Source organism: Rhinopithecus roxellana, chromosome 13 (assembly GCF_007565055.1).
Source record: "Rhinopithecus roxellana isolate Shanxi Qingling chromosome 13, ASM756505v1, whole genome shotgun sequence".
In the NCBI taxonomy this organism is placed as follows: Eukaryota; Metazoa; Chordata; class Mammalia; order Primates; family Cercopithecidae; genus Rhinopithecus; species Rhinopithecus roxellana.
The window spans coordinates 11,871,331-11,898,084 of NC_044561.1; the positions used below are offsets into that span (position 1 = coordinate 11,871,331).

Genomic DNA, 26,754 nt, shown 5'->3' on the forward strand with positions numbered 1-26,754 from the left:
CAGATGACCTGCTGTGGACTTTGCCTTGCAATTAGGTGAGCAGTTGGGTAAATTCCCATTTACATCACACACACACACACACACACACACACACACACACACACACACACACACACACATATACACACACAAGAAGACTTACCCCGAATACATATGCGCCCAACAGTGGAGCAACCAGATTCGTAGCTACTTTGAAGGTTGAGATGGGAGGATCACTTGGGTCCTGGAGGTTGAGGCTGCTGTGAACCGTGATTGCACCACTGCACTTCATCCTGGGCGACAAAGTGAGACCCTGTCCCGGGGGAAAACAAGCCTCACAGGGGGAGGTTCATATGCATAGGTTGGGGAGTTCCTGCTCTCTGGTGTCCCACAAGGCACCCTTCTACCCTACCTAGACTGGCCTGGGGTGATGCTGCCCTGAGGCTGGTCATCCCGCACTGTGACTGGCAGGGGACGCTAAAACAGCCTTTTCTGCCCCACATGGTGCGCATGCGTGTTCTCACCGCCGACACTGCATGGAGTGCGCGGCGTCCGGAATGAGTAGGAAAGCGGCTCCGGTTCCTTCAGGACGCGCTTCAGGGGGCACCGCGGCGGTTTGGGGACGACTTGGAGCCCTGTCCTAGGGAGAAAACAGCTCCTGTCTGTGGCCCTGACTGGTTAGGTGGGAGCTGCGTGCAACTCAGCTTCTCCGGGGCATTGTTTTCTACACGGTGAGTACAGAAGGTTGGTTCCTCCAACCTTCTCTTTATTCTCATTTTCTCCACAGCTTTTCTCTTTTCTAGTATTTTAGTATTTATTTTACCATTAGTTTTGTTCCCTGAGGGCTTTTGAGGGTGCAAGTGTAGCAGACTGTGTTATTTTTAGGGTTTGAGGACTTTTTCTGAGGGAACCTGTCCCATATAGATGCGGGGAGAGGAAAGCCCCAGGAGGAAGGGGAAGCCCGGCCCAGGTGGGAGTTGGGACCAGGCCTGGGTGTTGGCTGCCTCCTGTCCAGGCCTCAGACGGAGGAAAAAAGATCCCAGCTGCCTCCAGGATTTGATGGATTTTTAAATTTGCCTTCGCGCCATCGGGACACATCGGGACTCTTTCATCCCCCACCCCTGGCCTTCAGGGAAGCCTGTGTCCCCTTCTGTCCCTCTGGTCACGACCACCGGGGCGGGGAGGTACATCCGGGTGCGAGCCTGACGGGGACTTGTCCCTGGTGACGGGGAAGCTGAGCACCTGGTTCTCTCCATGCTGCTCAGTGTTATGTCCCCTGTGCAGAAATGTCTGCTGGGTCCCTGCCCACTTCAGGGTTGATGATCTTGTAGTTGTTATTGCTGTTGAGCACTGTGAAGGTATTGCGTGCTTTTTATAACAATCCCTTAGGAGATTCATGCTTCCCCCAAACTTTCTCCCCATTTGTAGGATTCCTTTTCATTTGGTTCATTATTTTCTGTACCCAAGTTTTCCAGTTGGATGGAGCCCCATGTGGTTGTTTTTGCTTTTGTTACCTGTGATTCGCTTTTCCAATTTAAAAGATATATTCAGAAGCCATTCCATTCTCGATGAGGTTTTACCCTCTGCTTTTTTTTTTTCGTTTTTTCTTTTTGCGTTTCCAGCCTGTGAGCCTAGATGCAAGTTGCTCCAAAGCTTAAGTGCTCCACCATCCCCTACACCCTTTTTTCTTACAGACGTTTGATGATCTATAATTTCAGGTCTTGTGTTTAGGTCTTCAATCCATTTCGAGTTGATTTTTATGTATTGTATACCAGAAGGGTCCTATTTCATTCTTTTTCATATAAACATCAGTTTTCTCAAAACCATTTAATGAGTAAACTCTCCTATTCCCCATTGAGGCTTTATGATCTCTGATACTGTTTTCATTTGCTTTGGGAGATATACCCAGTAGTGGAATTGCTAGATCGTATGGTAGTTGCATTTTCAATTTTTTGAGGGATTTACAACTTTTTTTTTTTTTTTTTTTTTGAGAGGGAGTCTCGCTCTGTTGCCCAGAGTGAGTGCAGTGGTGTGATCTCAGCTCGCTGCAGTGTTTGCCTCCCGGGTTCAAGTGATTTTCCTGCCTCAGCCTCCTGAGTAGCTGGGACTATAGGCATATGCCCACCACGCCCGGCTAATTTTTTGTATTTTGAGTAGAGACGGGGTTTCTCTGTGTTATCACGATGGGCTTAATCTGACCTGGTGATCTGCCTGCCTTGGCCTCCCAAAGTGCTGGAATTACAGGCCTGCGCCACCGCACCTAGTCTACAACTTTTTTCCATAGTGTATATCCTCATTTATCTTTACACCAACAATGCATAAGATTTTCCCTGTATCCAAATCCACACCAGCATTCTTTTACATTTTTAAGATATTTTCAGTAACATTCCAGTAGGTGTGGGATGGTACCTGGATGTGGTTATGGAGTACATCTTTTCTAATGAATAGTAATGTTGAGGACCTTTTCTCTTACATGTTTGTGCGTTTTATGTCATTTTTGCAGCGATGTCAATTCAGGTTTTCTGCCTGATTTCAGTTTGGATGTGTATTTTTTATGCTATTTGGTATTTTTTTTTTCTGTGTACATGTTTGATAACAACCAGTTATCACTTCTATGATTCCCTCCTATTTTCTCATAATCTTTTTCTTTTTTGAGACAGGTCACTCTCACCCAAGCTGGAGCACCATGGTGCATCACAGGACCAGGTATATTGGAATATTGGCTACCTACAGCTTTGCAGCGCTATTTGATATCAGGAATTGTGAGTCCTCCAACTTAGTTTGTATTTCTCAGGGTTCCTTAGATGTTCAGGACTCTTTGTGGTTCCATGTTAATATTAGCATTGTGTATTTAAACTCTTTTTTTTTTTTTTTTTTGACGGACTCTTGCTCTTTTGCCAGGCTGGAGTGCATGTGATCTCGGCTCACTGCAACCTCCACCTCCTGGGTTCAAGTGATTCCCCTGCCTCAGCCTCCTGAGTAGCTGGAACTATAGGCGTGTGCCACCATGCCCAGCTGATTTTTTTTTTTTTTCTTTTGTATTTTAGTAGAGACAGGGTTTTATCATGTTGGCCAGGATGGTCTCTATCTCTAGACCCTGTGATCCAGCTGCCTTGGCCTCCCAAAGTGCTGGTATTATAGGTGTGAGCCACCGAGTCCGCCCCCCACATCCCCCCACCCCCCCCCCTTTTTTTTTTTAAGATGAAGTCTCACTCTGTCAAGAGGCTAGAGCACAATGGCATGACTTCGGCTCACTGCAACCTCGGCCTCCTCGGTTCAAGTGAGCCTCCTGCCTCAGCCTCCCAAGTAGCTAAGACTACAGGCGTGCGCCACCATGCCCAGCTAATTTTTGTATTTTTAGTAGAGACGGGTTTCACCATGTTGGCCAGGATGGTCTCAATCTCCTGACCTCCTGACCTGCCTGCCTTGGCCCCCCAAAGTGCTAGGATTAAGGCGTGAGCCACTGCACCTGGACTTATACTTCTTAAATGTTTTGTCTATAATAAGGCACATAAACAGAGGGTATCCTGGGACTTTTTTTTTTCTCATCTGAGACTCTTGTTTTTGTTTCTGTTTGGAGACAGTCCTGCTCTGTTGCCCAGGCTGGAGTGCAGCGGCATGATCTTGGCTTACTGCAACCTTTGGCTTCCGGGTTCAAGTGATTTTTGTGCCTCAGGCATCCTAGTAGCTAGAATTGCAAGTGTGTGCCACCATGCCCAGCTAATTTTTGTATTTTTTAGTGGAGACGGGGTTTTGCCGTGTTGGCCAGGCTGGTCTCAAACTTCTGGCCTCAAGCAATCCGACCACCTCAATCTCCCAAGGTGCTGGGATTACACACATGAGTCACCTTGCCCAGCCTCATCTGGGACATTTTGATACATGTGTATTTTTGGTGATGATCAAATCAGGGTGCTTAGCATAACTATTCCCTCCTACAGGTGTTATTTCTTTGTGGTGAGAACACTCAAATTTGTTCCCTTCTAGCTTTTTTTTTTTTAAAAATACAATATTGTAACCAGAGTCACCCAGCTGTGGAACAGGACACTAGAATGTGTTCCTCCCAACTAACTGTAACTTTGTTTCCATAACCAGTCCCTCTTATCCTCCCCTGCTTCCCCAGCCTCAGGAAACCACTCCTGTACTTTCTGCTTCTTGAAGGTTAAGTTTTTGGATTCAACATAAGTGAGGTCATGCAGTGTCTGTCTTTCTGTGCTTGGCTTATTTAACAGATTGTTTTCTAGGTTCCTTGGTGTTGCCCTAAATGACAATTGCATTTTTTTTTTCTTATGGCCGAAGGGTATATCATTGTATATATGTACTACATTTTCTTTATCCTTTCATCTGTGGGTGAACAGGTAGGTGGCTTCCATCATCCTAGCTATTGTGAATAGTGATGTAATAGACATGGAAAGGCAGATGTCTCTTCAAAATACCGATTTGCTTTGACTGTATAGCTAGTAGTAGGATGAATAGATCATATAGTATTGGACTTTGAGATTTTTGAGGAATCTGCAACTGCTTTCCATAGTGTATATAGTAATTGACCCTCCCATGAACACTTCTTTTTTCCTGGAAATTCACACCAGCTTTTGTGTTTGTATTTTTATTTCTCATATTCATTTCAAATAAGAGATGCTTTGTATGGTTTTGATTTCCACTTTTTGCAGGAGTAGTTAATGTTAACCACGTTTCTGTAAAGATAGTCAGTCTTATGTCTTCTTTGCTGAAAAATCTATTCAGGCTGTTTGCCCAATTTTGGTTCGGTTACTAGTTCTCTTTCGTTTAGGTTTTTTGCTAGTTACTAGTGTTAGCAGCCTGTGCCTTTTGTAAAACAAGGCCTTATCAGCTGTATGTTTCCCCAAACTTCTCATCTTTGTGATGCTGGTTTTGTTTTTGTTTTTTCTCTGCCCCCTCCCCACCGATGGAGTCTTGCTCTGTCACCCAGGCTGGAGTGCAGTGGTACAATCTCAGCTGACTGCAACTTCCACCTCCCAGGTTCAAGCAATTCTGTGCCCTCAGCCTCCTGAGTAGCTGGGATTACAGGCGCGCACCACCATGCCTGGTCTAGGATGCCTTCTCTTTGGGTTCATTTTTTCCTCCTGCGCAGAGGCTCTAATGTTGTACTTAGTCTCTCATGTTTACGTTTGCATTTGTTAGCAGTGATTTCAGTGTCCCATCCAAAAAAAGAGATTGTTAAGCCATTTTATTTGTCCATTCAGTTGTCTTTCTCTGTTTATGCCAGTCCATGATTGCCTGGATAACTGTAGGTTTTATCTATCATCCACCTATCTGTCTGTAATATATCCTAATCCTATTATTTATTTACTTTTTAAAGACAGGTTATTGCTCTGTCACTCAGGCTGCAGTGCAGTGGTGCGATCTTGGCTCATTGCAGCCTTGAACCTCCCATGCTTAAGTGATCCTCCCTCCTTAACCTCCCAAGTAGCTGGGACTACAGGTGTGCACCACCATGCCCCACTAATTTTTTGTATTTTCTGTAGAGGTAGGGTTTTGCCATATTGCCCGGACTTCTCTCAAACTCCTGGTCTCAAGTGATCTGCCTGCCTCAGCCTCCCAAAGTGCTGTGATTATAGGGAGGAGCCTCTGTGCCCGGGGCAACCCTGTTTCTTTCCTTTTCTTTTATTTGGATTAAATTGCAGGTTAGTTACATGTGAACCTTTGACATTGACGCTTGTGGTCACTGACCGCATCACCCAAGCAGTGAGCAAAGTGGCAGTCAGGTGGTTCTTCCACCCGCACCCCCTTTCTGCCTCCTTTTTTCATCTGATAGTCCCCAGTGTCTATTGTTTGCATCTTTATGTTCAAATGTATTCACTGTTTAGCTCCCACTCATAGTGAGAACATGCAGTGTTTGGTTTTCTGTTCTTGCCTTGGTTTGCTAAACATAATAACCCCCAGGTCTATCCATGCTGCTTAGGACAGGATTGTGTGTTCTTATGGCTGCATAGTGTTTTGTGGTGTGTATGTACCACATTAAAAAAAAAAATCAAATCCACTGTTGCTGGTCACCTAGGGTGCTTCCAAGTCTTTGTTCTTGTGAATGGCATGGCCATGAATGCAGGAGAGCATGTGTCTTTTTGATGGAAGGATTTATTGTCCTTTGGGTAGATACCAAGTAATGGAATTGCTGGGTCTGATGGTAGTTCTGTTTTAAGTTCTTTGAGAATCTACACTGCTTTCCACAGTGTGAACCTTTTTCACATTCCCCAAGAGTGTAGCAGTGTTCCCTTTCCTCTGCTGCCTCACCAGCATGGTTTAATTTTGGAAAAATGGCCATCTGACCCGTGTGGGATGGTATCTCATTGTGTTTCCGAGTTGCATTTCACTGATTAGTGAGGTTGTGCCTTTTTTCATGTCAGTTGGGCACTTGAATGTCTTTTTCTATTTTTGAGACAGTATCTCATTCTTGCCCAGGCTGGAGTGCAGTGGTGCGATCTTGGCTCACTACAACCTCCGCCTCCCAGGTTCAAGAGATTCTTCTGCGTCAGCCTCCTGAGTAACTGGGATTACAGGTGCCTGCCACTGTGCCCAGCTAATTTTTGTATATTTTAGTAGAGATGGGGTTTCACTACGTTGGCCAGGCTGGTCTCGAACTCCTGACTTTGTGATTCACCTGTCTCAGCCTCTCAAAGTGCTGGGATTAAATGCATGAGCCACCATGCCTGGCCAGTGTTTTTGTAGTTTTAGTAGAGATGGAGTCTCACCATGTTGGCCAGACTGGTCTCGAACTCCTGACCTCAGGTGATCCACTGCCTCAGCTTCCCAGAGTGCTGGTATTATAGACGTAAGCCATGGTGCCCAGCCCCTTGACAACTGTTTCTAAGGACCAATTGCTAAAGGATAATTGCTGGATCAAGACTACTCTTCCAAAAGAGGATAATAAACATTTCCTCTTTTGTTAATAACTTAGATTATTCCTCTGAACAGCCATTATTGCACATTGCTGAAATGTTTGCCTCTGCACTGGCTGGCCCCAGAATGTTAATCATTTTGAGATTTGTGTTTTTTTTTCCTCCTATTTTTTGCCTTCCTCTATTAGCCATGCCCAACGTGAAGGCCATCCTTCCCTTTTTAATGTACTATTTTTCTTCTAATGTGGATCTACAAAAACAGAGTTTGGGCAGAGTCTAATAACAGGGACAAGAGAAGAAACAGATCCAAAGAGAGAGGGGTTTGGGCACAACCGAGGGGTTCTGGGGTCAGTTCTCAGTGGTGAAGGCTGACTGTGCATCTCTCTCCCCAGCTCCACTTGCAGCTGTGTCATATTGATAGCTTGAAATCTGCCACAGTGGGAGCATTTACACCATGGAAATTGGCAAATGCTGCAAATCAAGAGTGTTAATTTTTGTTTTGTTTTTTGAGAGTTGGCCATTAACTTACCAGTATACTATTGGCTTTAGTGCATGGCATCTATATATTGGTATTTGTTGCGGGCCGTTATTTAGACTGCCTTCTTATTTCTTAACTGTGTTCCAGGTGGTTAAAGGCAGCATAGCACTGAGTTCTGGATAACTGAGGGGACTGTGCACTTCGATTCGCTGTGCTAAGGTTTGGGTGGGGCTACTACATCTTGCCGGGTTGGGCAAGAGTGAACCCCAGGGGTCAACGTGAGTAGCCAGGATCCTGCCATAGGAAGCTTGGAGTGGAACTGACCTGCCCCCTTTCTCTCTGTCTCCATGGCAGCTGGGTGGACTATGAACAGGCCAACTGCAAGGGTGAGCAGTTTGTGTTTGAGAAGGGCGAGTACCCCCGCTGGGACTCGTGGACCAGCAGCCGGAGGACAGACTCCCTCAGCTCCCTGAGGCCCATCAAAGTGGTGAGCCCCCTGCCATCATCCTACTTCCTCTCTCTGCCCATCATCCTACTTTCTGTCTCTGCCACCTTGGAGCCGGAGGTCCCAGGACCAGGAAGGAGCCTGCCCCTCTAGCATTGTGCCCCTTATGATTGGTGAGGAACCTCCTCACTGGGTGGGTGACCTTGCAAAAGTCATTTTACTTCCCTGAGCCTCAGTTTCTTCATCTGTAAAATGGGCATATTGGTATCTACTGTCTTGAGATATCAATGTGCTTATTAGCTTGAGGGTTGTCACGCTGCGCAACTCCAGGGGGCTCCAATCACAAGATTATGAAATGCTCCAGAGGGCAGCATTCACATTCTATTTTATGTGGTTGGTGCCCCTCACCCCGCAGGGTTGGGCAACTGTCGTCACAGAGTAATTGCTCAATAACCGGTAGCCATCAGAAATACAAGAAAGTCTGAGTTCAGGACTGGAGGAGAAGGTGGTTTAGCTCTTCTTCAAGACTCGTGCCAGTGTGAGTTTTCAGTGCTTCTGAGATCCTGATTCTTATTAGTGTGTGTGTGAACTGTCAGGGAGGGTACAGGGCACATCACCGCTCAGTTACACTCCCAAACCCTCCAAGCCCGTTCTGGTTCCTCCCAGGACCTACTGGAAGGTTGGAGAACACTGGACTTTGCACCCCACAGACGTGGGTTCCCATATTGGCTGTGCTGCTCCCAGCTGTGTGGCCTTCAGCACGTCATTTGACCTCTGTGCCTCACTTTTTTCATCTGCCAAATAGCATAAAAGGATTTTATGTCTAAGGGATAAGGGTTTTATGTTTAAAGGATTAGATGAGATAGCTAAGGAAAATGTCATAGGAACAGGAGGATGGGAAGAGATGTAGAAATGAAGAAAAATCAAAATATCTCAGGTGCCTATTAGAGGCACAGTTAACCTGTGCATGTGTGTACGTGTGGGTGTGCATGTGTGGGTGTGTGCATGTGGGTGTGTGCATGTGTGTGTGTGCACGTGTGAGTGGGTGGGTAGATTATAGCTGCCATTTATAAAAGAGAAACTTGAGGCATAGGAAAAATGACATTTCAGAATCAAATATTCCCCAAAGTGTAGCATCTCAGAGTGTCTGTTACATGAAAATGGCCCAGTAGAAACTTAACAAATGGCTGCGATCCAACAGCAGTTGTCATAGACACGTGGTAGGTGCACTGGGCAGAGAGTGATGTGTGGGACATGTAGGATCCCAACTCTGGGGCATGAGCATTGGGGTGGGAAGGCCAACCCTGGGCCCCGTCACCCATACTCACTTCCCCACATCCTCTGCCAATAGGACAGCCAAGAGCACAAGATCATCCTCTATGAAAACTCCAACTTCACCAGGAAGAAGATGGAAATCATAGATGACGACGTACCCAGCTTCCACGCCCACGGCTACCAGGAGAAGGTGTCATCTGTGCGGGTGCAGAGTGGCACGTAAGTGCATTGCCAGCCCTGGCTCACCCTGCCCCAGGAACTGAGACTCCGGGGTCCTAAGTCCTGCTCTGCCCTGTATACACTGGTGATATTGCACACATCAGTGTTCTCTGCTGACCTCTGGCTTCCCACTGGAAAGTAAATGGGAATTCTCTGCCCACAGGTGACTTACAGCCCCTGAATTTCTCCCTAGAGCTGCCTTTGGGGAAATGGCCTTTGGAGTGGAGAAACCTTGGCCTTTACCTCAGCCCCAGTGAGCAAGACACGTATGTCAGAGGGGCAAGTTGAGGCAGGGGGAGGATTAGGTTGAGGCAGGAGGGAAGGAATGAGTTGAGTAGTCTGAAACCTGTGAGAAGCAGGAGGACCAGCCCATGCTGCCTTTGACCGCATGTGTCCCTAAGTTTGGGAACAGGAGGTGTCATTTCCCTCTGAATTGAAGTTCCTGGGCACATCGACCATGGCCATCAGCAATGAGGGATTTCTCATGGTAAAAAATTTGGATTCCATGGGGATCCACAGATGAGCTTTGGGCAGCGGTGTGCTGAACAGCTTATACCAGCTTGTAAGAACTTTTTTTTTTTTTTAAGTTGAAATGGAGTCTTGCACTGTTGCCCGGGCTGGAGTGCAACAGAACAATCTTCGCTCACTGCAGCCTCCGCCTCCCAGGTTCAAGCAATTCTCCTGCCTCAGCCTCCCAAGTAGCTTGGATTACAGGTGCCCACTACCAAGCTCAGCTAATGTTTTGCATTTTTAGTAGAGACGGGGTTTCACTGTGTTGGCCAGGTTAGTCTCAAACTCTTGACGTCAAGATCTGCCCGCCTTGGCCTCCCAAAGTGCTGGAATTACAGGCGTGAGCCACCGCACCCAGCCTGGAACCGACTCTTACATTTTCAGAATTTGTGTGAACTGGTTGACTAATCATTGGTAGCTTGAAACCAGCCACAGTGGGTGCATTTACAGCATAGAAATCAGCAAGTGCTACGAATTAAGGCTCTTTCCCCCCAACAGAACCAGTTTAGCCAAACATACTGGCTTCTTGGGGTTTGTCAAACTCCTAAAGTGGTATGCAAAGTTCTCTGCTCCTGTTCCCCTTCATTCCCTCTTTCCCTTCATTCATTCATTGATTGATTCATTCAGTTTGTCAGTGCTGCCGTATGCCAGGCATTGTGTTAGGTGCCGAGGGTGAAGGAGATGAAAGAGGTTTGGCTTCTGCCCTGTGTAGCCAACAGTCTAGAAGGGGCAACTGTTAAGAATCCACATGCATCTAAGCTACTTCCTTGGAGAAAAGATTCTTGAGCTGAGATCTCAAGGAACAGTTAGGAATTGTGGGGGTAAAGAGGCCAAGGAAGGGCATCCCAGGCAACAAGAGCAGCATGTGCAAAGGCCCTGTGGTGTGTGTTGGGGGAGCCTGGTAGGTCTGAGAAACTCTACAAAGGTCACCGGCTGGAATGCAGAGATGTGGGAGCATAAGAATGCGAAGGTAGTGCTGGAGATGTCCACAGAGACTGGCCAGGCAGGTCCTTGCAGGCCAGGCCTGTGTGACATTTTCTGGAGAGAAGACCAGCACTTTCATTAAGTAGCCCCTGGAACCTCTTTCATCAGAAGGCCCCTGGAACCTCCCCCAACATTTTGGCCTTGCAGCTGGGCTTGGAGGTGGGATAGGGAGTGGATGGAGATGGTTCAAAGGCCTGGCTTATTCTAAACTTCAGTGAGCTTAAGATACCACCCCCTTGCTCTGACCCCAGTATCAGGCCTTCAGTCAAAATTTGCTTCAGGAGGCAGTGAGCTCCCTGTCAAGAGAAGGAAGAAAGCAGAGGCTCAGTGCTAGAAGGGTGGGGTGGAAAGGGTGTCCTGCTTACCCCTGGGAAGTGGCAGTGGTTGGGAGGCTTCACCCTTCCTAGTAGTTTATGAATGCTCTCTCTCCCCTCGCTTCTCTCGTTTCTCTTCCTGTTCCCCCAGTTCACCCTCCCCTCACCTCTAGTCCTGCAGGTGGGTTGGCTACCAGTACCCCGGCTACCGCAGGCTGCAATAACCTGCTGGAGAAGGGAGACTACAAGGACAGCAGTGACTTTGGGGCATGTCACCCCCAGGTACAGTCCATGTGCCACATCCGCGATATGCAGTGGTACCAATGTTGGCGCCTTCCACTCCTCCAACTGGTGCCCTCCCCACCACGCCTCCTTCCCAGGACCTAGGCCTGCTGCCCAGGAACCCTCTACACCTCCCAGAGAGTAAGTAAAGTATGACTTACAACTTGTCTGCTGTGGGTCTTTGATCTCCCCTGGCAGCTGGGGTATATGTGCGTGCGCACGCGCGTGTGTGTGTGTGATAGAAATAAGAATCGGCAAGTATCTGGGCTAGGAGTAGGGGAACAGAACCCTTAGGGAGTCTTACGGTTCTGCAGCTGCTTAGCTCTTAGCTGTGTGACCTTGGATACAGTGCCCAACCTCTCTGAGCCTTTGTTTCTTCACCAGACTTGCAATTCCGTTCCCTCTTGAGTGACTGGCTGGTCTCGGGATCCCTGAATATTTGTGATCTGCCTGCCTCAGCCCCCCAAAGTACTGGGATTACAGGTGTGAGCCACTGTGCCCGGCCAACATTGAGGAAATTATTTCTAATCCCCAGTCACAAAGAAATTCTCTAATACATTTATTTCTCTAAACTTTTTAAACATTTGCTCTTTACATTTGCATTCTTAATCCTTCTGGAGCTGATTCTTGTATATGGTGTATGGTAGAGATTCAGTTTTGTTTTTTTTTTCTCTTTGGAAGTCCAGTGTCAATTCATGAAGGAGTCCATTTGCTGCACTGCGGCACAGTCACCTTGCTGTTCTATCCCCTTCCCCACAGGTGGGGTGATTTTATGGGCTGTCTTTTTTGTTCCTGTAGTCAGTGTATCCCTGCACTCTTGCCACATTGTTAACGACTATTGCTTTGTAGTCAGTGTTGAGGTCCCTAAAACAGGGGCCCTCAAACCCTTGGGCCTCCCATGGCCTGAAATGGGGGTTGCACAATAGGAGGTGGGCATTACAGCCTGAGCTCCGCCTGCTGTCAGACCAGCGGCGGCATTAGATTCTCATAGGAGTGCAAACCCTATTGTGAACTGCACGTGCAGTTCACAGGAACAAAACCAAACACCGCATGTTCTCACTCATAAGTGGGAGTTGAAAAACGAGAACACATGGACACAGGGAGGGGAACATCACACACCCAGGCCTGTCGGGTTGGGGGACAAGGAGAGAGCATTAGGACAAATACCAAATGCATGCAGGGCTTAAAACCTAGACGATGGGTTGATGGGTGCAGCAAACCACCATGGTACATTTATACCTATGTAAGAAACCTGCACGTTCTGCACATGTATCCCAGAACTTAGAAAAAAACAGTTAAGTGCTCAATAAATTTCTGTCATCTATTTCTTCATTCATTCTTCAACCAGTACCTACTGAGTGCCTATTTGGATACTTGGCTTAGTACCTGGGTAATGAAATACTCTACAACAAACCCCCATGACACGAATTTATAACAAATTTGCACATGTACCCCCGAACTTAAAAGTTAAAAAAACAGAATCCACACAAGTCTGAGCTACTTCCCTTCAGGAAAAGACTCCAGCTGAGATCTCAAGGAAGAGTAGAGGTTGCAAGGCTAAAGAGGCTAAAGAAGAGCGTCCCAGATGAGAGCGGCATGTGAAGGGCCTTGTGGTGGGAGGAGCCTGGTAGCTCTGAGAAACTCCACAAAGGCACGGTGGTGGCTGGAATGCTCAGAGATGGGGGGGCACGTGGAAAACCTTGTTAAAGTGGTTAAAATGATTATCATAAAGGTGGAAACTAATAAATGGTAAATAAATGTTACTCTCATCCATTTCTTCATTGATTCTTCACCCGATACTTAGTGCCTATTTCACTCCTGGAACTGGGCAGAGTAGGGATACAAAGTAATAGATTCTACCCCTAGAAGCTCTCACTTGTGGGGGTGGGGGTGGATTGTAATCGTTTTTGAGAGTAGAGCGATGGTGATTATTATGGATTGAATGAGAACCCCCCCAAATTCATATGCTGAAATCCTAATCCTTAGTACCTTAGAGAATGTGACCTTATTTGTAAACTGGGTCATTGCAAGTGCAATTGTTTTGAAGTGCTACGGTCTCTGCTGTCCAGGCTGGAGTGTGGTGGCACAATCATAGCTCACTGCAGCCTCCAACTCGTGGGCTTTCAAGTGATCCTGTTGCCTCAGGCTCTGGAGAAGCCGAGACCACAGACGTGCGTGACCACACCTTTCTAATATTTTATGTAGAGATTGAGGGGGTTGGGGGCGGACTCACTGGGTTGCCCAGGCTGGTCTCCTGGTCTTAAGCAATCATCCCATCTCCGCCTCCCAAAGTGCTGTGACTGCAGGTGTGAGCTACCATGCCTGGCCAAATGTAATTAGTTATATTAAGAGTGGATCATACTGGAGTAGGGTGGGCCCCTAGTGGAATGTGACTGGTGTCTATGAAAACGGGAAACTTGGAGAAAGCCACGCACACAGGGAGAATGTCATGTGAAGATGATGCTGGGTTGATGTTTCTGCAAGGCAAGAAGTGCCGCAGATTGCCTGCCACCCACCAGAAGCTAGGGGAGAAACGAGTGTCACTTGCAGCCTCCAAAGGGACCCAACCCTGCCAATGCCTTAACCTTCGACTTCCAGCCTTCCTGGGGACTTCCTAGAGAGTATACTGCCCGTCCCCACTCTTCCTCCCCCTCTTTCTCGCGTGAAGAGTGTTCTGTGTGTGTCCCTACTCACCTCCCCTGTGGGCCTACGGTTCCCTCCGGTCTCTGCAGGACCCGGCAGAGCCTTTCTTCCAGTCCTCAAGGCTCCACTGCCTCCTGCAGCCACTAGGTGTCAGCAAAGGGTCATCTTCGGAGTTCCCGGCTGGGTGACCCGAGCTGCGCAGGCTCTGATTGGAGGCCAGCGCCGTCAGTCACAGGCGGGCAGCCCAAGCTTGGCGGGGCCGCCGCACCTCCTCACTCTCAGTAGGGAAACTCAGGCTCAAGAGAGCCCGGAGCCCGAACAGTGTGGCCCCTGGGACAGTGACAGTGCTGGGGCAGGCCTCCAGAGTCCCGTGTCTTTGCTTTCCAAAACTCGGGAGGGGGAGGAAAAAAAATCCAGCAACCGTTCTTTGCCTTAGGAAGGTGATTCCAAGATTCCGAGGCCCTTTCTCACCCATGATGTCACTGGAAGCCACGGAGCAAAACCCCAGTCCCACCATTTGGGCATCTGACAGACCAACCGCTCTGTGTTTCAGTTTCCTTTAAAATAGGAGCAATAATGCCGCTCAGAGGATTGCGGTGAAGAGTCCAGAAGATGACGCTTATGAAGTTTAGAGCAGAGCCAGTCACACAGCAAGGTCCTGGGTAAAAGCACAGTGTGAGAAGTGGCTGTGGGGGGTGGGAGGGTGGGCAAGGAAGGCTCCCGGGAGGAGGAGTCTTGGGTTTTGTAGGAGGAATAGGAGTTTGCCAGATGGCCTGGATGGAAACACCTTCCATATGTTCATTTACCAGTTCACTCATTCATTCCTGTCACAAAATTACAACAAATTTAATTTAAAGGCCTTAATTGACTTTTTTTTTTTTTTTTTTTTTTTTGGAAATCTCACTGTCGCACAGGCTGGAGTACAGTGGCATGATCTCAGCTCACTGCAACCTCCACCTCCCGGGTTCAAGCAATTCTCCTGTCTCAGCCTCTGGAGTAAGTGGGACTACAGGCACATGCCACCATGCCCGGCTATTTTTATTTTTGTGTTTTTAGTACAAAGGGGGTTTTGCCATATTGGTCAGGCTGGTCTTGAACCCCTGAACTCAGGTGATCCACCCGCCTTGGCCTCCCAAAGTGCTGGGATTACTGGCGTGAGCCACCGCACACAGCGTTTAATTGACTTCTATTTGCCATTCTAGAATTGAACAACAACATCTCATTCTGTAAAATAGAATATGTGTCCAGATGAGTTGAACAGAAGAGATTTACAGACAGCAACAGGCAGAAGGAAGAAGATACAGGGAACAAAAAAGCAGAATGGTCGTTTCAAAGTTACTTTCCCTGTAAAGGTTAAATCCTAGGGAACTTCGTTCTCCTGCCGGCTGAAATTGGAAGGCTGGGCAAACACCTTGGTTTGGGCTTACTGGTGTGGCACGTCAGCACGAGTCATTCCGTTTTGGTTTGGTCAGTGGGGCCTAGGGCAGGAGCTCAGTCCAAACCAATGGCCTCCTATAAACTTGAGCTCTCCCATCTTCTTCTGCCGCCCTTGCTCTGCTTCCCTCCTCTTCACCCTTTTCCTGTTCTTCCTCCTGGTCCTCTGGTTTGTCCTGCTCTGCACCCCCACTTTTCTTCAACCTCCAACTTCTCTCCTTCCTCTCCTCTCATGTCCCCAGATGCAGCCACTCAGCCAGGCCCCAACCTCACCCCTAGCGTGATGGGGTGTAGGGACGGGCAGCTGGAGCAGGTGGGCTTATGAAGGTGGACAGACCACTGTCTCTAAGCAGCCTGCGGAGGGCCTGCCTGATCATTTGTAGGAGACTTGGGTTTCAGGGGAACTAGTTCTTGGTGTTGGAGAGCTGGACTCAGCAGCCAGACTAGTCCCTGGGAAGTGGGCTGGAGCCTGGCAGAAATGGGGAGGAAGCCACAGGGCAGCCCTAAGAGAGGCAGTGGAAACAGCCCCAAGTCAGGCAGTGGAGCCAGAGGCCCCTGAAGGCAGGCAGGGCTAGAGTCAAGTCCCAGATCTCCTACTCATTGACCCTGTGATGGCAGGCAAATGACCTTACCTCTCTGAGACTCTGTTTCCTCATCTAACCAAGGGCCATACAGGGGTTTTTATTGCATCGGTAATTCTCAGATACTTGGTCATGGATCTGACACAAAGTAGTTGCTCAATAAATGACAGCCTAGTTGCCTTTTCGCTCTTCATTCATTCATTGAATAGTGACTGGGGACTCTCTCCTGTGCTGCCCGCTGCTCCATGTACCAGAGACACAAAGCAAAGGAGCCTGCCTGTCAAGCCTGCCTTGTCACTTGTTACCAGGAACTCCTGCTCCCTCCTAGGGCAGCCCCTGGTTAATGGAGCTGAGAGAATGCAAGATGCTGAGCCGTGGGGTGTGCACGAGAACCAGGAAGGAGGCTTTATGAAAATCAGGGTCCAGGTGCAGCCCCAGGCCAGGTCAGCTCACGGGGCAGGCAGGTGAAACTGGAGGAAATTGGAGATACAGCGGGAGGGAGGGAGAAAAGGTAAAACCTCTCGCCACCTCCTCAGTGCCTAAAAAGGTCTGAAGCTTGCTCAAAGCTAAGAATTTTAAATCCAAACTCAGACATCAGCCAATAGTAAATGTTTGCAAGGCTTGGAGAACAAAAACTCTAAAGTGCTTCTGCAGTGATGTAAACTGGTGCCATCACTTTGCAAAAATTAGAATTTGACAGACTCTAGTAATGTTGAAGATGCGGAAATCTGGAGGCCCAGCTATTTCTTCACTGGGTGTTTACCCTGGAAAATCTCTCCCACATCTGTACCAGGAGATAGGTTCAGGATGCTCAGAGCAGTGTTGTCTGCACTGGCAAAAAACTGGAAATAACTTACATGTCCGTGAGAAGGAGAATGACTAAATAATCAGCATGCAATAATATTATCATGCAACAGACCAAAGGGATACACAAGACCTTATGTATTCAACATGGGCATAACTCAGAAACATTGCCAGAGGTAAAAAACAAAAAACAGACAAGTTACAGAACAATATCTGATATTTATAAGAATGTTTTTAAAACACACATTATCTGTAGTGAGGGATCAGTTTTTGTATTTTACTATTTTTGATCCCTTATGGACTGAAAAGTTAGTAGAATATAATAAAAATGAATGACCAGAAATGCAAAATGAAAAATACAACAAACATTCCCAATTTAAAATTTTTATATTAACAATTAGACTGTCAAATTATTAAAAGTCGTCGTCTTTTTTTTTTAAGAGACGGGTTAGCGGGGAGGTCTCACTATGTTGCCCAGGCTGGTCTTGAACCCCTGGCCTCAAGAGGTCTTCCTGCCTCAGCCTCCCAAAGTGCTGGGATTACAGGGGTGAGTCCACCACACTTAGCCAAAAGTTTCTAATCTTACTCAATTTCTGTGTTTCTGTGTTTATTTCATCGCAGATTGATAACAATTTCCACTGACCAGACTTTGAGTAGGTGTTGGCAAACTTTTTCTGTAAAGAACTAGGTAGTAAATAGTTCACGTTTTGGGAGACAATATGGTCTCTGGCAACTACTCAACCCTGCTGGCATCACATAGAAGCAGCCGTAGGTAAATGAATGGGTGAGGCTGTACCTCTGTGAAACTTTATGTCCACTGAAATTTGAATTTCATTGTCATGTATTACACAAATATTTTTGTTACCTTTTTACGTTTTAAAATTTATTTATTGATATTTTGGGGGTAGATGTGATATTTTGATACACATACACAATGTATAATGATCAAGTCAGGGTAATCAGGATACCCATCCCCTCAAACATTTATCTTTTATCTTTTCTTTGTGTTGGGAACGTTACCCAGTGCAATTTTTCTCTTCTGGATATTTTGAAATCTGTAAGACATTGTTGTTAACTATAATTTCCTTGCTGTACTGTTGAAAAAAAGAACTTTTTTTCTTTTCTGTTTTTGAGGCAGGGTCTCATTGTGTCGCCCAGGCTGGAGTGCAGTAGCGTAATCTTAGCTCACTGCAACCTCCGCCCCCCGGGCCTAAGCAATTCTCCCACCTCATCCTCCTCAGTAGCTGGGATTACAGGCACATGCCACCATGCCTTGCTAATTTTTGTATTTTTTTGTAGAGACAGCGTTTTGCCATGTTGCCCAGGCTGATCTCAAACTCCTGAGCTCAAGTGATCCACCTGCCTCTGCCTCCCAAAGTGCTGAGATTACAGGCATGAGCCACCGTGCCCTGGCCTGAATACAGAACTTATTTCTTCTATCTAACTGTATTTCTGTACCATTATCCAACTTCTCTTTCATTCTTCTCTCCCCACCTTCTCTTCCTAGCCTCTGGTAATCACCAATCTACTCTCTACCTCCATGAGATCCACTTTTTAAGCTCCCACGTATGAGTGAGAACACGCCTATTTCTTCCTTTGATTTTTCCCCCCAACTATTTAAATATGTAAAAACTATTTGTAGCTTGTGGGTTGTATAAAATGGAGTATTGGCCAGGTTTGTCCTACAAGCCACGGCTTGCTGACCTTTCCTTCAGCTTATCCAGCAATAGACATAAATCAACGTAATGTTTGTTTCTTTTTTCAGGAAGATTTAACATAGCTGCTGTCCAATTTTCTTTTTTAAACAAAATGCTAATGATTTTGATATATGAGTTACATAATTTTTTAAAAGTATGCACATAGAAAAAAGACTGGAAAACATGCCAGATTATTAAAAAATGTTGAATTTATAGTATGGGCCGTTTAGGCAATTGTTACCATTTGCTTTGTGCTTTTCTGTATTATTATTTTTTTAATTGCCAGGAAGTTTCTCTTTTCATCATCGTGAGTCCTGGAAGGGTGCTGTGTTCTGTCCATCTCACTCCTGACTGGCAATGACTCTAAAAAATCCCCCACCCGTGAGGAGGCCTTGGAAAGTAGAAGTGGGGATGTGGTCACTGCTCTCAGGAGAGGCTGAAAGCACAGTCATCAGCCCTGGGAGAGGGGTTGTCTGCACTTCCTTGGCCATCTCTGATCTCTGGGGTGTTTCAAGTTTTTTTGGCAAGCAGGATCATTCTGTGGAGTGAGTGTCAGGACCTTGGGATGGGGGAACAAAACTTTTCTTGCTTTTTTGGTGCACCCTGGACTGAAATAAAAAAACCACTAGGGGTGAGTCTTCAAAGCAGAGACAACCCAGGTGAGCAGAGTGGTGGGGAGGGTTTAAAAAAAAAGGTGGAGAGGAGCACTTTCTCTCTCTGATAAGATCTCATCCAGTGGGGAGAACCAGGCCTGCTCAGGACGGGATGCCTGCCTCAGAATCCCCTGGGATGTGGATTCCACCTCACCCATCTTCTGCTACAGCCACGGAATTGGTTTCTATCAAGGTGGGACCGAGGTGCTGGGCAGGTTGACCATCACCTCCCAAGTGATGAAGCAGCTGGCTGGAGATGTGGATGGGAAGGAGCTCACAGGCTGCCCCAAGCTCCTCCCAGCACAAAGCTGAAAACCAGACCCTTCTGCCCCTAAGATTAGGCTCTCGAGTGCTTCCTGGCTCCTCTTGTGAGAAAAGAGACTCAGTGAAGCAGGGTTCATATTAGTGAGTCCCCAGAGGTATTCCCAGCTGCTCTGAAGCTGTAGTTCTCAGCGTGTAAGCCACAAATCAGCATCACTGGCATCACCTGGGATCTTGCTGGAAATGTAAGTTCTGATCAGGAGCCGTGGCTCAGGCCTATAATCCCAACACTTTGGGAAACTGAGGTGGGAGGATCGCCTGAGGCCGGGAATTCGAGACCAACCTGGACAACATGGTAAGACCCCATCTCCATAAAAAAAAGTAAAAACTTAGCTGGGCGTGGTGGTGCACACCTGTAGTCCTAGCTACTCAAGAGGCAGAGGTGGGAGGATAACTTGAGCCTAGGAGTTCAATGCTGCAATGAGCTATGATCTCGCCATTGACCTCCAGCCTGGGCAAAAGAGTGAGAACGTGTCTCAATACATAAATAAAAAGAAATGCAAGTTCTCCGTCCTACCCAAACCTACTGAATCACAATTTGGGAGGGAGGGGTGTCCAGAGATCTTTCTTTAACAAGTCCCTCCCAACTGTAAACCCAAGTTTGAGAACCATTGCTTTGCCAAGATAGGGTCTTGCTATGTTGCCCAGGCTGATCTTGAACTCCTGGGCTCAAGTGATCCTTCTTCCTCAGGCTCCCAGAGTGCTGGGATTATAGGTGTGAGCCATTGCACCCGGCTACCATTGCCTTTGGGTTTTGTATTTCTTTAAATTGTTCACCTGTCTGCATCTTTCTTTCATTAAAATAAGTGGGTGATATGTTCATTTTCCAAGACCAGTTTATAGTTAATGCTGCTGCTTCATAAAGTTATTCTTTTTTTCACTAAAGAAGGCAACATTGAGCGGATTGGGCATACATTTTCTTTCTCTCCATTAATCCAGGAATTAGGAAACATCAACCAGGTGCCATTTCCTGAGATAGCAGTTTCTGTCCAAAAGATTGGTCCACATATTGGTCAAATCCTCCTTTTCTTCCAGGCATACTTTATATTCATCATTATTATATATTCAGGAGGCAAACTGTATTCTTCTTTCTAGAGATAGGTTCTCATTCTTGCCCAGGCTGGAGTGCAGTGGTGCCATCACAGCTCACTGAGCCCTGATCTCCTGAGCTCAACTGATCCTCCTGGCTGAGCCTCCCATGTAGCTGGGACTACAGGTGTGCACCATCATGCCCTGATAATGTTTTATTTTTATTTTTTGTAGAGGTGGGGTCTCGTGCTGTTGCCCAGGCTGGTCTCAAACTCCTGGGCTCAGCTCAAGCAATCTTCCCGCCTTGGTCTCCCAAAGCGCTGGGATTACAGGTGTGAGCCACGGGACCCAGGCTTCAATTTTTCTTTAATGTTGGTTTCTCTGTTAGAATGAAAGCTCAGTGAAGCACATCTTGTTCGCCATTGCGTCACCGCCACCGCGTACCATGACAGGCTGACAGGAGGCATTTATTAAGTGATTGCTGGCTGATTTCCTCACGCTCCAACCTATCACCACCTGTGGCTTACTCCCATTTTCTACGGGAGTCCCTGAGGCTCAGAAAGGGTGAGATGATTTGCTCAAGGCCATGCTGGTGGAAAATGAAAAAGCTGGGTTTGAACCCAGGGCTCTATCCCACCCAGGGTGGTCAGCCTCTCTGGCTTTCCTTGTACCATGGTACTCCAAAACCCGCTCCAACAATGCTGGAGGCCTCTCTCCTGGCTGCCCATGGTCACTGCACAGCCCTGTGCACAGAGCCTGTCTCTGGTGCTGGGCTGGCGGGAGGTAAAGTTTTTGAAGCTTCCAGTACTGGAAATGTTGGTGGGCAGGGCACCCTGACCCCGGCTTTAAAAATAGGAAGCCTGAAATAGCTCTTTCTGGGCCTCCCCCTTACTGTGGCCTTTGATGCTGCCTGGGTATTCTGGGCTGAGAGTCCCAGCGTCCTGTGGCTGCCCTGGACAGGCTCTGCGGGGAATCCAGGCTGGAAACTAGGCCCAGGTTGGAGCCACAGTCCACCACAATAGTGACCCTAAAACCAAATCTTTGCTCCTCATCTCAAGTGGGGGAGTTAATTGGTGGTGGACACACATCTGGGAGCCTTGGCAGGGCAGCCCTGAAGGAGATCCCAAAAGAATGGTGTATGATTTCTTCATGCAGCTCTCCTGAACTTCCAACACCCATTTGAGCTCATGAATTTCTGTTAAATTCACACACTTCTCACCAATCCCCTGATCCAGGCCTGCATTCTCTCTTGTTCACACAACCCCAGCAGCCTTCTCACAGGTCTGTCTGCACTCCCTCTGTTCCCCTACAAATCCCACGCAGAAGTCAGAGGGATCGCAAAATGCAAATCTGATTGTGAGACCCTCCTGCTTAAACCTGCCATTGCTCCCCTTCACCCTCTGGATACAAATTCTAATTACTCACAAGACCTGTGTGAGCTAGTCCTTGCCTTGTCTCTTCAGCTTCCTACCATGTAAATAAACTTTTTTTTTTTTTTTTTCTGTCCTGTGTACCCTTGATGAGTCCTCCAGCCACAGGACTCTGGCACATGCTGTTTTCCTGAAACACATTTTTCCCCCAGCTTACCTAATTATCCCCATTATTATTACTAGAGACAGAGTCTCGCTCTGTCATCCAGGCTGGAGTGCAGTGGCGTGATCTCGGCTCACTGCAACCTCCACCTCCCAGGTTCAAGTGATTCTCTTGTCTCAGCCTCCTGACTAGCTGGGATTACAGGTGCACACCACCATGCCTGGCTAATCTTTGTATTTTTTAGTAGAAGCAGGGTTTCACCATGTTGGCCAGGCTGGTCTGAAACTCCTGACAGATCAAGTGATCTGCCTACCTCAGCCTCCCAAAGTGCTGGAATTACAGGTGTGAGCCACACCTGACCTAATTATCCCCCTTACGCAGGCTTCAAATCTCAACCCAGTGTCCTCTCTGGCTTCAATGGCCAGGCCAATCCTCTGATGTGCAATTTTCTGCTTTGCTCACTTCTCTTTGCAAGCCCTAATCGCACATGTTGCTTTATATGTATTTGTTTAGTTCTTTGATTTCATTTCCATCTCTCTTCCTAGGTTCTATGAGGGCAAGGGCCAGGCCTAATTTTTCATTCAGTATATCCACAGAGCACAGTATGTAGTTGAGGCTTGATAGGTATTTATTGAATGAATGATCTAATGAATAAATGAGTGGTCAAACCCAGAGACTAGGACTTGACTAACAGGAAAGCCTCCTTAGAATTAGTCATGTCCAAGCACGAGGCCATGGAGACACCTGTTATGCTAATGAAAATCAAGCACTCAGATAAAAAGCTTGTCTTGTTCTCTCCACATGTGCTGATTTCTTCAGCTGAAAACAACTCACGGTTCAGGCACAAATGCTTCCCCCTCCTTGAGTTAGTGACCGCCCCCCTTCCTCCCTTCCAGAGCACAGACTCCAGAATCTGTTACAATAACTCTTCAGAACTGCATGTCTTAAACAACCTCGTCTCAACATTCTCATCTGGAAACAGGGTGCATGTAGCTTGCTTGGCAGGAGATGTGGCCTGCAAAGTGAGGAATCCATAGCCTGGTGCCCAGGTGCTGCGTCAAAACATATTTTCTCCATTTTTAAACTTGTAATGCTTTCTTCTACCGTGGATGGTACCAGAACGCTCCAATCATCTCAGTCTAGAGAGTGTAAAGAAAAGTATCCAATAAATGCCTTCATTCTAGGCAGGGCTACTCATTCTCAACTTCACCACTTATTTATTTATTTATTTATTTAAGACAGTCTCTCATCACCCAGGCTGGGGGTACAGTGGCACCATCAGTGTTCACTGCAGCCTCAGCCTCTCTGGGCTCAGGTGATCCTCCTGTCTCAGCCTCCTGAGTCTCTGAGACCACAGATGCACCACCACGGCTGGCTTTTTTATTTTTTGTAGAGATGGGGTTTCGCCATGTTGTCCAGGCTCATCTCGAATTCCTGAGCTCAAGCGATCTGCCCACCTCGGCCTCCCAATCAACTTCACCACTCTTGATGTGTGGTGGGGGCTGCCCTGTGCACTGTAGGGTATTAACTGCATCCCTGGCCTCTACCAGCCAGTTGGCCAGTAGCAACCCCCAACACGTGATGACCAAAAATGTTTCCAAACATTGCCAAGTATCTCCTGGGAGCAAAATCACCCCAGGTTAAAAACTGTAGGGAATTAGGGATATTCATACTAGGGATAAGTACATTTCCAAAGAGGATAGTGGATGGGGTCGCTAGTGGGATTTCCAGCAGGATTGCAGACACGGAGGTGAAAATTTAGGACAAATTATGCAAAAAAGCAGGTGTTTGCCTCCACCTTCTATATGTGACAGACTCAGATAAACTGTCAGGGATGAAGGGGATCAAGTCTCCCATTTTATAAATGGGGAAGTAGAGGTCCACAGGGAAAGGTTTTGTTATTGGGCAAGCAGTGAGACCTGGGTGCCTAAAACACACCCATACAAACGCATATGCATGTAATATGTACATATGTATTAGATAAATATTTGACATGTATTATATGTAGCAACTCTATTAGAAATGTAGAACTCTTGAGGCCAAGACTTCGAGACCAGCCTGGCTAATGTTGTGAAACCCTGGCTGTACAAAAAACACAAAAATTAGCTGGGCATGGTGGTGTGCACCTGTAGTCCCAGCTACTTGGGAGGCTAAGGCACAAAAATCTCTTGAACCTGGGAGGCAGAGGTTGCAGTGAGCCGAGATCACACCACTGTACTCCAGCCTGGGTGACAGAGCGAGATCCTGTCTAAAAAAAAAAAGGATATGGGGTCACAAATAGGAAAGGAATTTTTTAAGATTTTTTTTTCTGTGTACCCATGTGTGAGCACCCATGTACTGACACACACGCATGCACACACAGACACAGGTGTATCCTAACCTTCTTGCTTCCTTTTGTTCAGGGAGGAGAAAGTGGGGGGAATTTGGGGTGCATTTACTACCCGCAGTCTTTTGGCTTTGTGAACTCAGGAGGAGGAGGAGGCAGGACAGAAAGAGCAGATGGAACAGGTACCCTTTTGGTTAGCCAGAGGGGACATTTTTGGACTTAGTGGGAAGAAAAGTGTCATTTTGTCCTTTTGTCTTACGAAGCTATTTTCATGACATTCATTTGGTATTGAATGAAAGAAGCTGAATTTTACCACTGATTGTACATGTGAGTTGTTAGTGAACAACAACAACCACAACAAGTCTGGGAACTCCGGGAAAGTGTGATGGGGCCGTGGGAAATGGTCTGCTCTTCCTTCATCCAGAGGTGGCTGATGCCAATCTCCTGGCATGGCCTGTCGGACTTCTCCTAGGATGCACTGTGCATGGTGGTGAGGACTCCAGGCATCTGACCGACAAGGCTGGCGGGGGGTGAGGGCCTTTTCCAGAACAGGTGGTCACACATGCAAAATTATCAAGGTGAGAAAAACTACTGGGCGAGAGGGAATGGAGGTGGCTCTGCAGGCATTCAGATGGCTGCAGGGTGTGGCTTCTGCAGGGTGTGGGAACAAGAACGGTGGCAGGTGAGGCTGGCAAGGCAGCAGGGCCCAGGTTGTGGAGGTAAATGTTGACCCTGGAAAGGAGTGTGGGCTTGCTTCTGAGGGCACTGAGGAGCCATGGGAGAATTCTGAGGAAGGGAGTTGCCTGGCACAGTTGGCCCTGGGGAATATTCCCTCTGGCTAGTGTGAGGAGTTGGGGAAAGAGGGAGAAGGCTAGAAGCTGCTGCCTTTGGTGAGTGAGAGACGCCAATCACCAGCGCTATCCAGGTGGGGGCATGCCGAGGACGGGGCAGAATTTCCCTGGTGCCCCCATCCCTTGTCAGGGGGACCTGGGATCACAGCAGTCTCAGTGTGCAATGTGGTCCCGTCTTTTGCATCTTTCTTTTGATACAGAGTCATGCTCTGTCACCCAGGCCGGAGTGCAGTGGTGTGATCTCAGCTCACTGCAGCCTCTACCTCCTGGATTCAAGCAATTCTCATGCCTCAGCCTCCTGAGTGCTGGCTTTACAGGTGTGCGCCACCCTGCCTGGCTAATTTTTTGTATTTTTAGTGGAGAAGCGGTTTTGCCATGTTATTAATGGCTGGTATCGAACTCCTGGCCTCAAGCAGTCTGCCCACCTCGGCCTCCCAAAGTGCTGGGATCACAGGTGTAAGCCATAGGGCCCAGCCTGTACTTTTCAAAGCACATTTGTCTATTTCTTCTTTCAGACATTCTTTTGATGAGAAACAAAATGTTACATATACAGTGGAAGCCTGCTGGGTACTTCCCTGACACCACTCTCTTTTCTCCTCCTACTTTAATTTTTGTATCTTTTTTTTCACTTTAACTACATGTGCTTAACCACAAACAATATATAGTATTGTTTCCACATTTTCCATAAGTGTTCAACTCTATGTATCATTTAGCAAATTGCAATTTTCCCTTCAACATTATGTTTCCAAGGCCGGGCCAGGTGGCTCACACCTGTAATTCCAGCACTTTGGGAGGCTGAGGTGGGCAGATCACTTGAGGTCAGGAGTTCGAGACCACCCTGGCCAAAATGGTGAAACCTCATCTCTACTAAAAATACAAAAATTAGTCAGGCGTGGTAGCAGGCACCTGTAATCCCAGCTACTCAGGAGGCTGAGGCAGGAGAATCTCTTGAACCCAGGAGGTGGAAGTTGCAGTGAGCTGAGATCATGCCACTGTACTCCAGCCTGGGCAACAGAGTGAGACTCTGTCTCAAAAATCAAAAACATTTTGTTTCCAAAACTTATTTACAGTTGACTCTTCAACAATGAGGGAGGGAGGGGCACTGACTCCTTCATGCAGTCAAAAATCCCCCTGTAACTTTTGACTCCCCCCAAAACTTCACTTCCATTGAACAGAAGACTTGCCAACACCATGAACAGTGGAACAACACATATTTTGTATGTTGTAGGTATTCTATATTGTAGGTATTCTTGCAATAAAGTAAGCTGGAGAAAAGCAAACGTTATTAAGAAAATCTGAAGGAGGAGAATATGTATTTACTATTCGTTAAGTGGAAGTGGATCATCATCAAGCTCTTCCTTCTAGTCATCTCTATATTGAGTAGGCAGAGGAGGAAAAGAGGAGGCTTTTGTGTTGCTGTTTCAGGAGAGGCAGAGATGGAAGAAAATCCAGGAATAAGTGGACCCACACAGTTCAAACCCATGTTTGAAGGGTCAACTGTATGTTGCCACATATAGTAGATGC

General features: G+C 47.2%; 1 protein-coding gene across 4 annotated transcripts; it reads left to right on the forward strand.

Annotated features, from left to right (window-relative positions):
* Positions 1-390: 390 nt before the first annotated feature.
* LOC104671952 (beta-crystallin B2-like) lies at positions 391-13,134 on the forward strand. Of its 4 annotated transcripts, XM_030913937.1 has the most exons (7): positions 391-710; positions 2,640-2,685; positions 7,684-7,816; positions 9,126-9,268; positions 11,250-11,257; positions 11,359-11,499; positions 11,743-13,134. In XM_030913937.1, the coding sequence occupies exons 2-7, from the start codon at positions 2,666-2,668 to the stop codon at positions 11,910-11,912; spliced, it is 615 nt and encodes a 204-aa protein (XP_030769797.1). In that variant the 5' UTR covers positions 391-710; positions 2,640-2,665; the 3' UTR covers positions 11,913-13,134. The 4 variants fall into 4 exon arrangements, with proteins under 4 accessions (XP_030769797.1, XP_030769798.1, XP_030769800.1 ...); XM_030913938.1 differs by lacking the exon at positions 11,250-11,257 and having other exon boundaries at positions 11,743-11,887; XM_030913940.1 differs by lacking the exon at positions 11,743-13,134 and having other exon boundaries at positions 11,228-11,257; positions 11,359-11,474.
* The last annotated feature ends 13,620 nt before the right edge of the window (positions 13,135-26,754 follow it).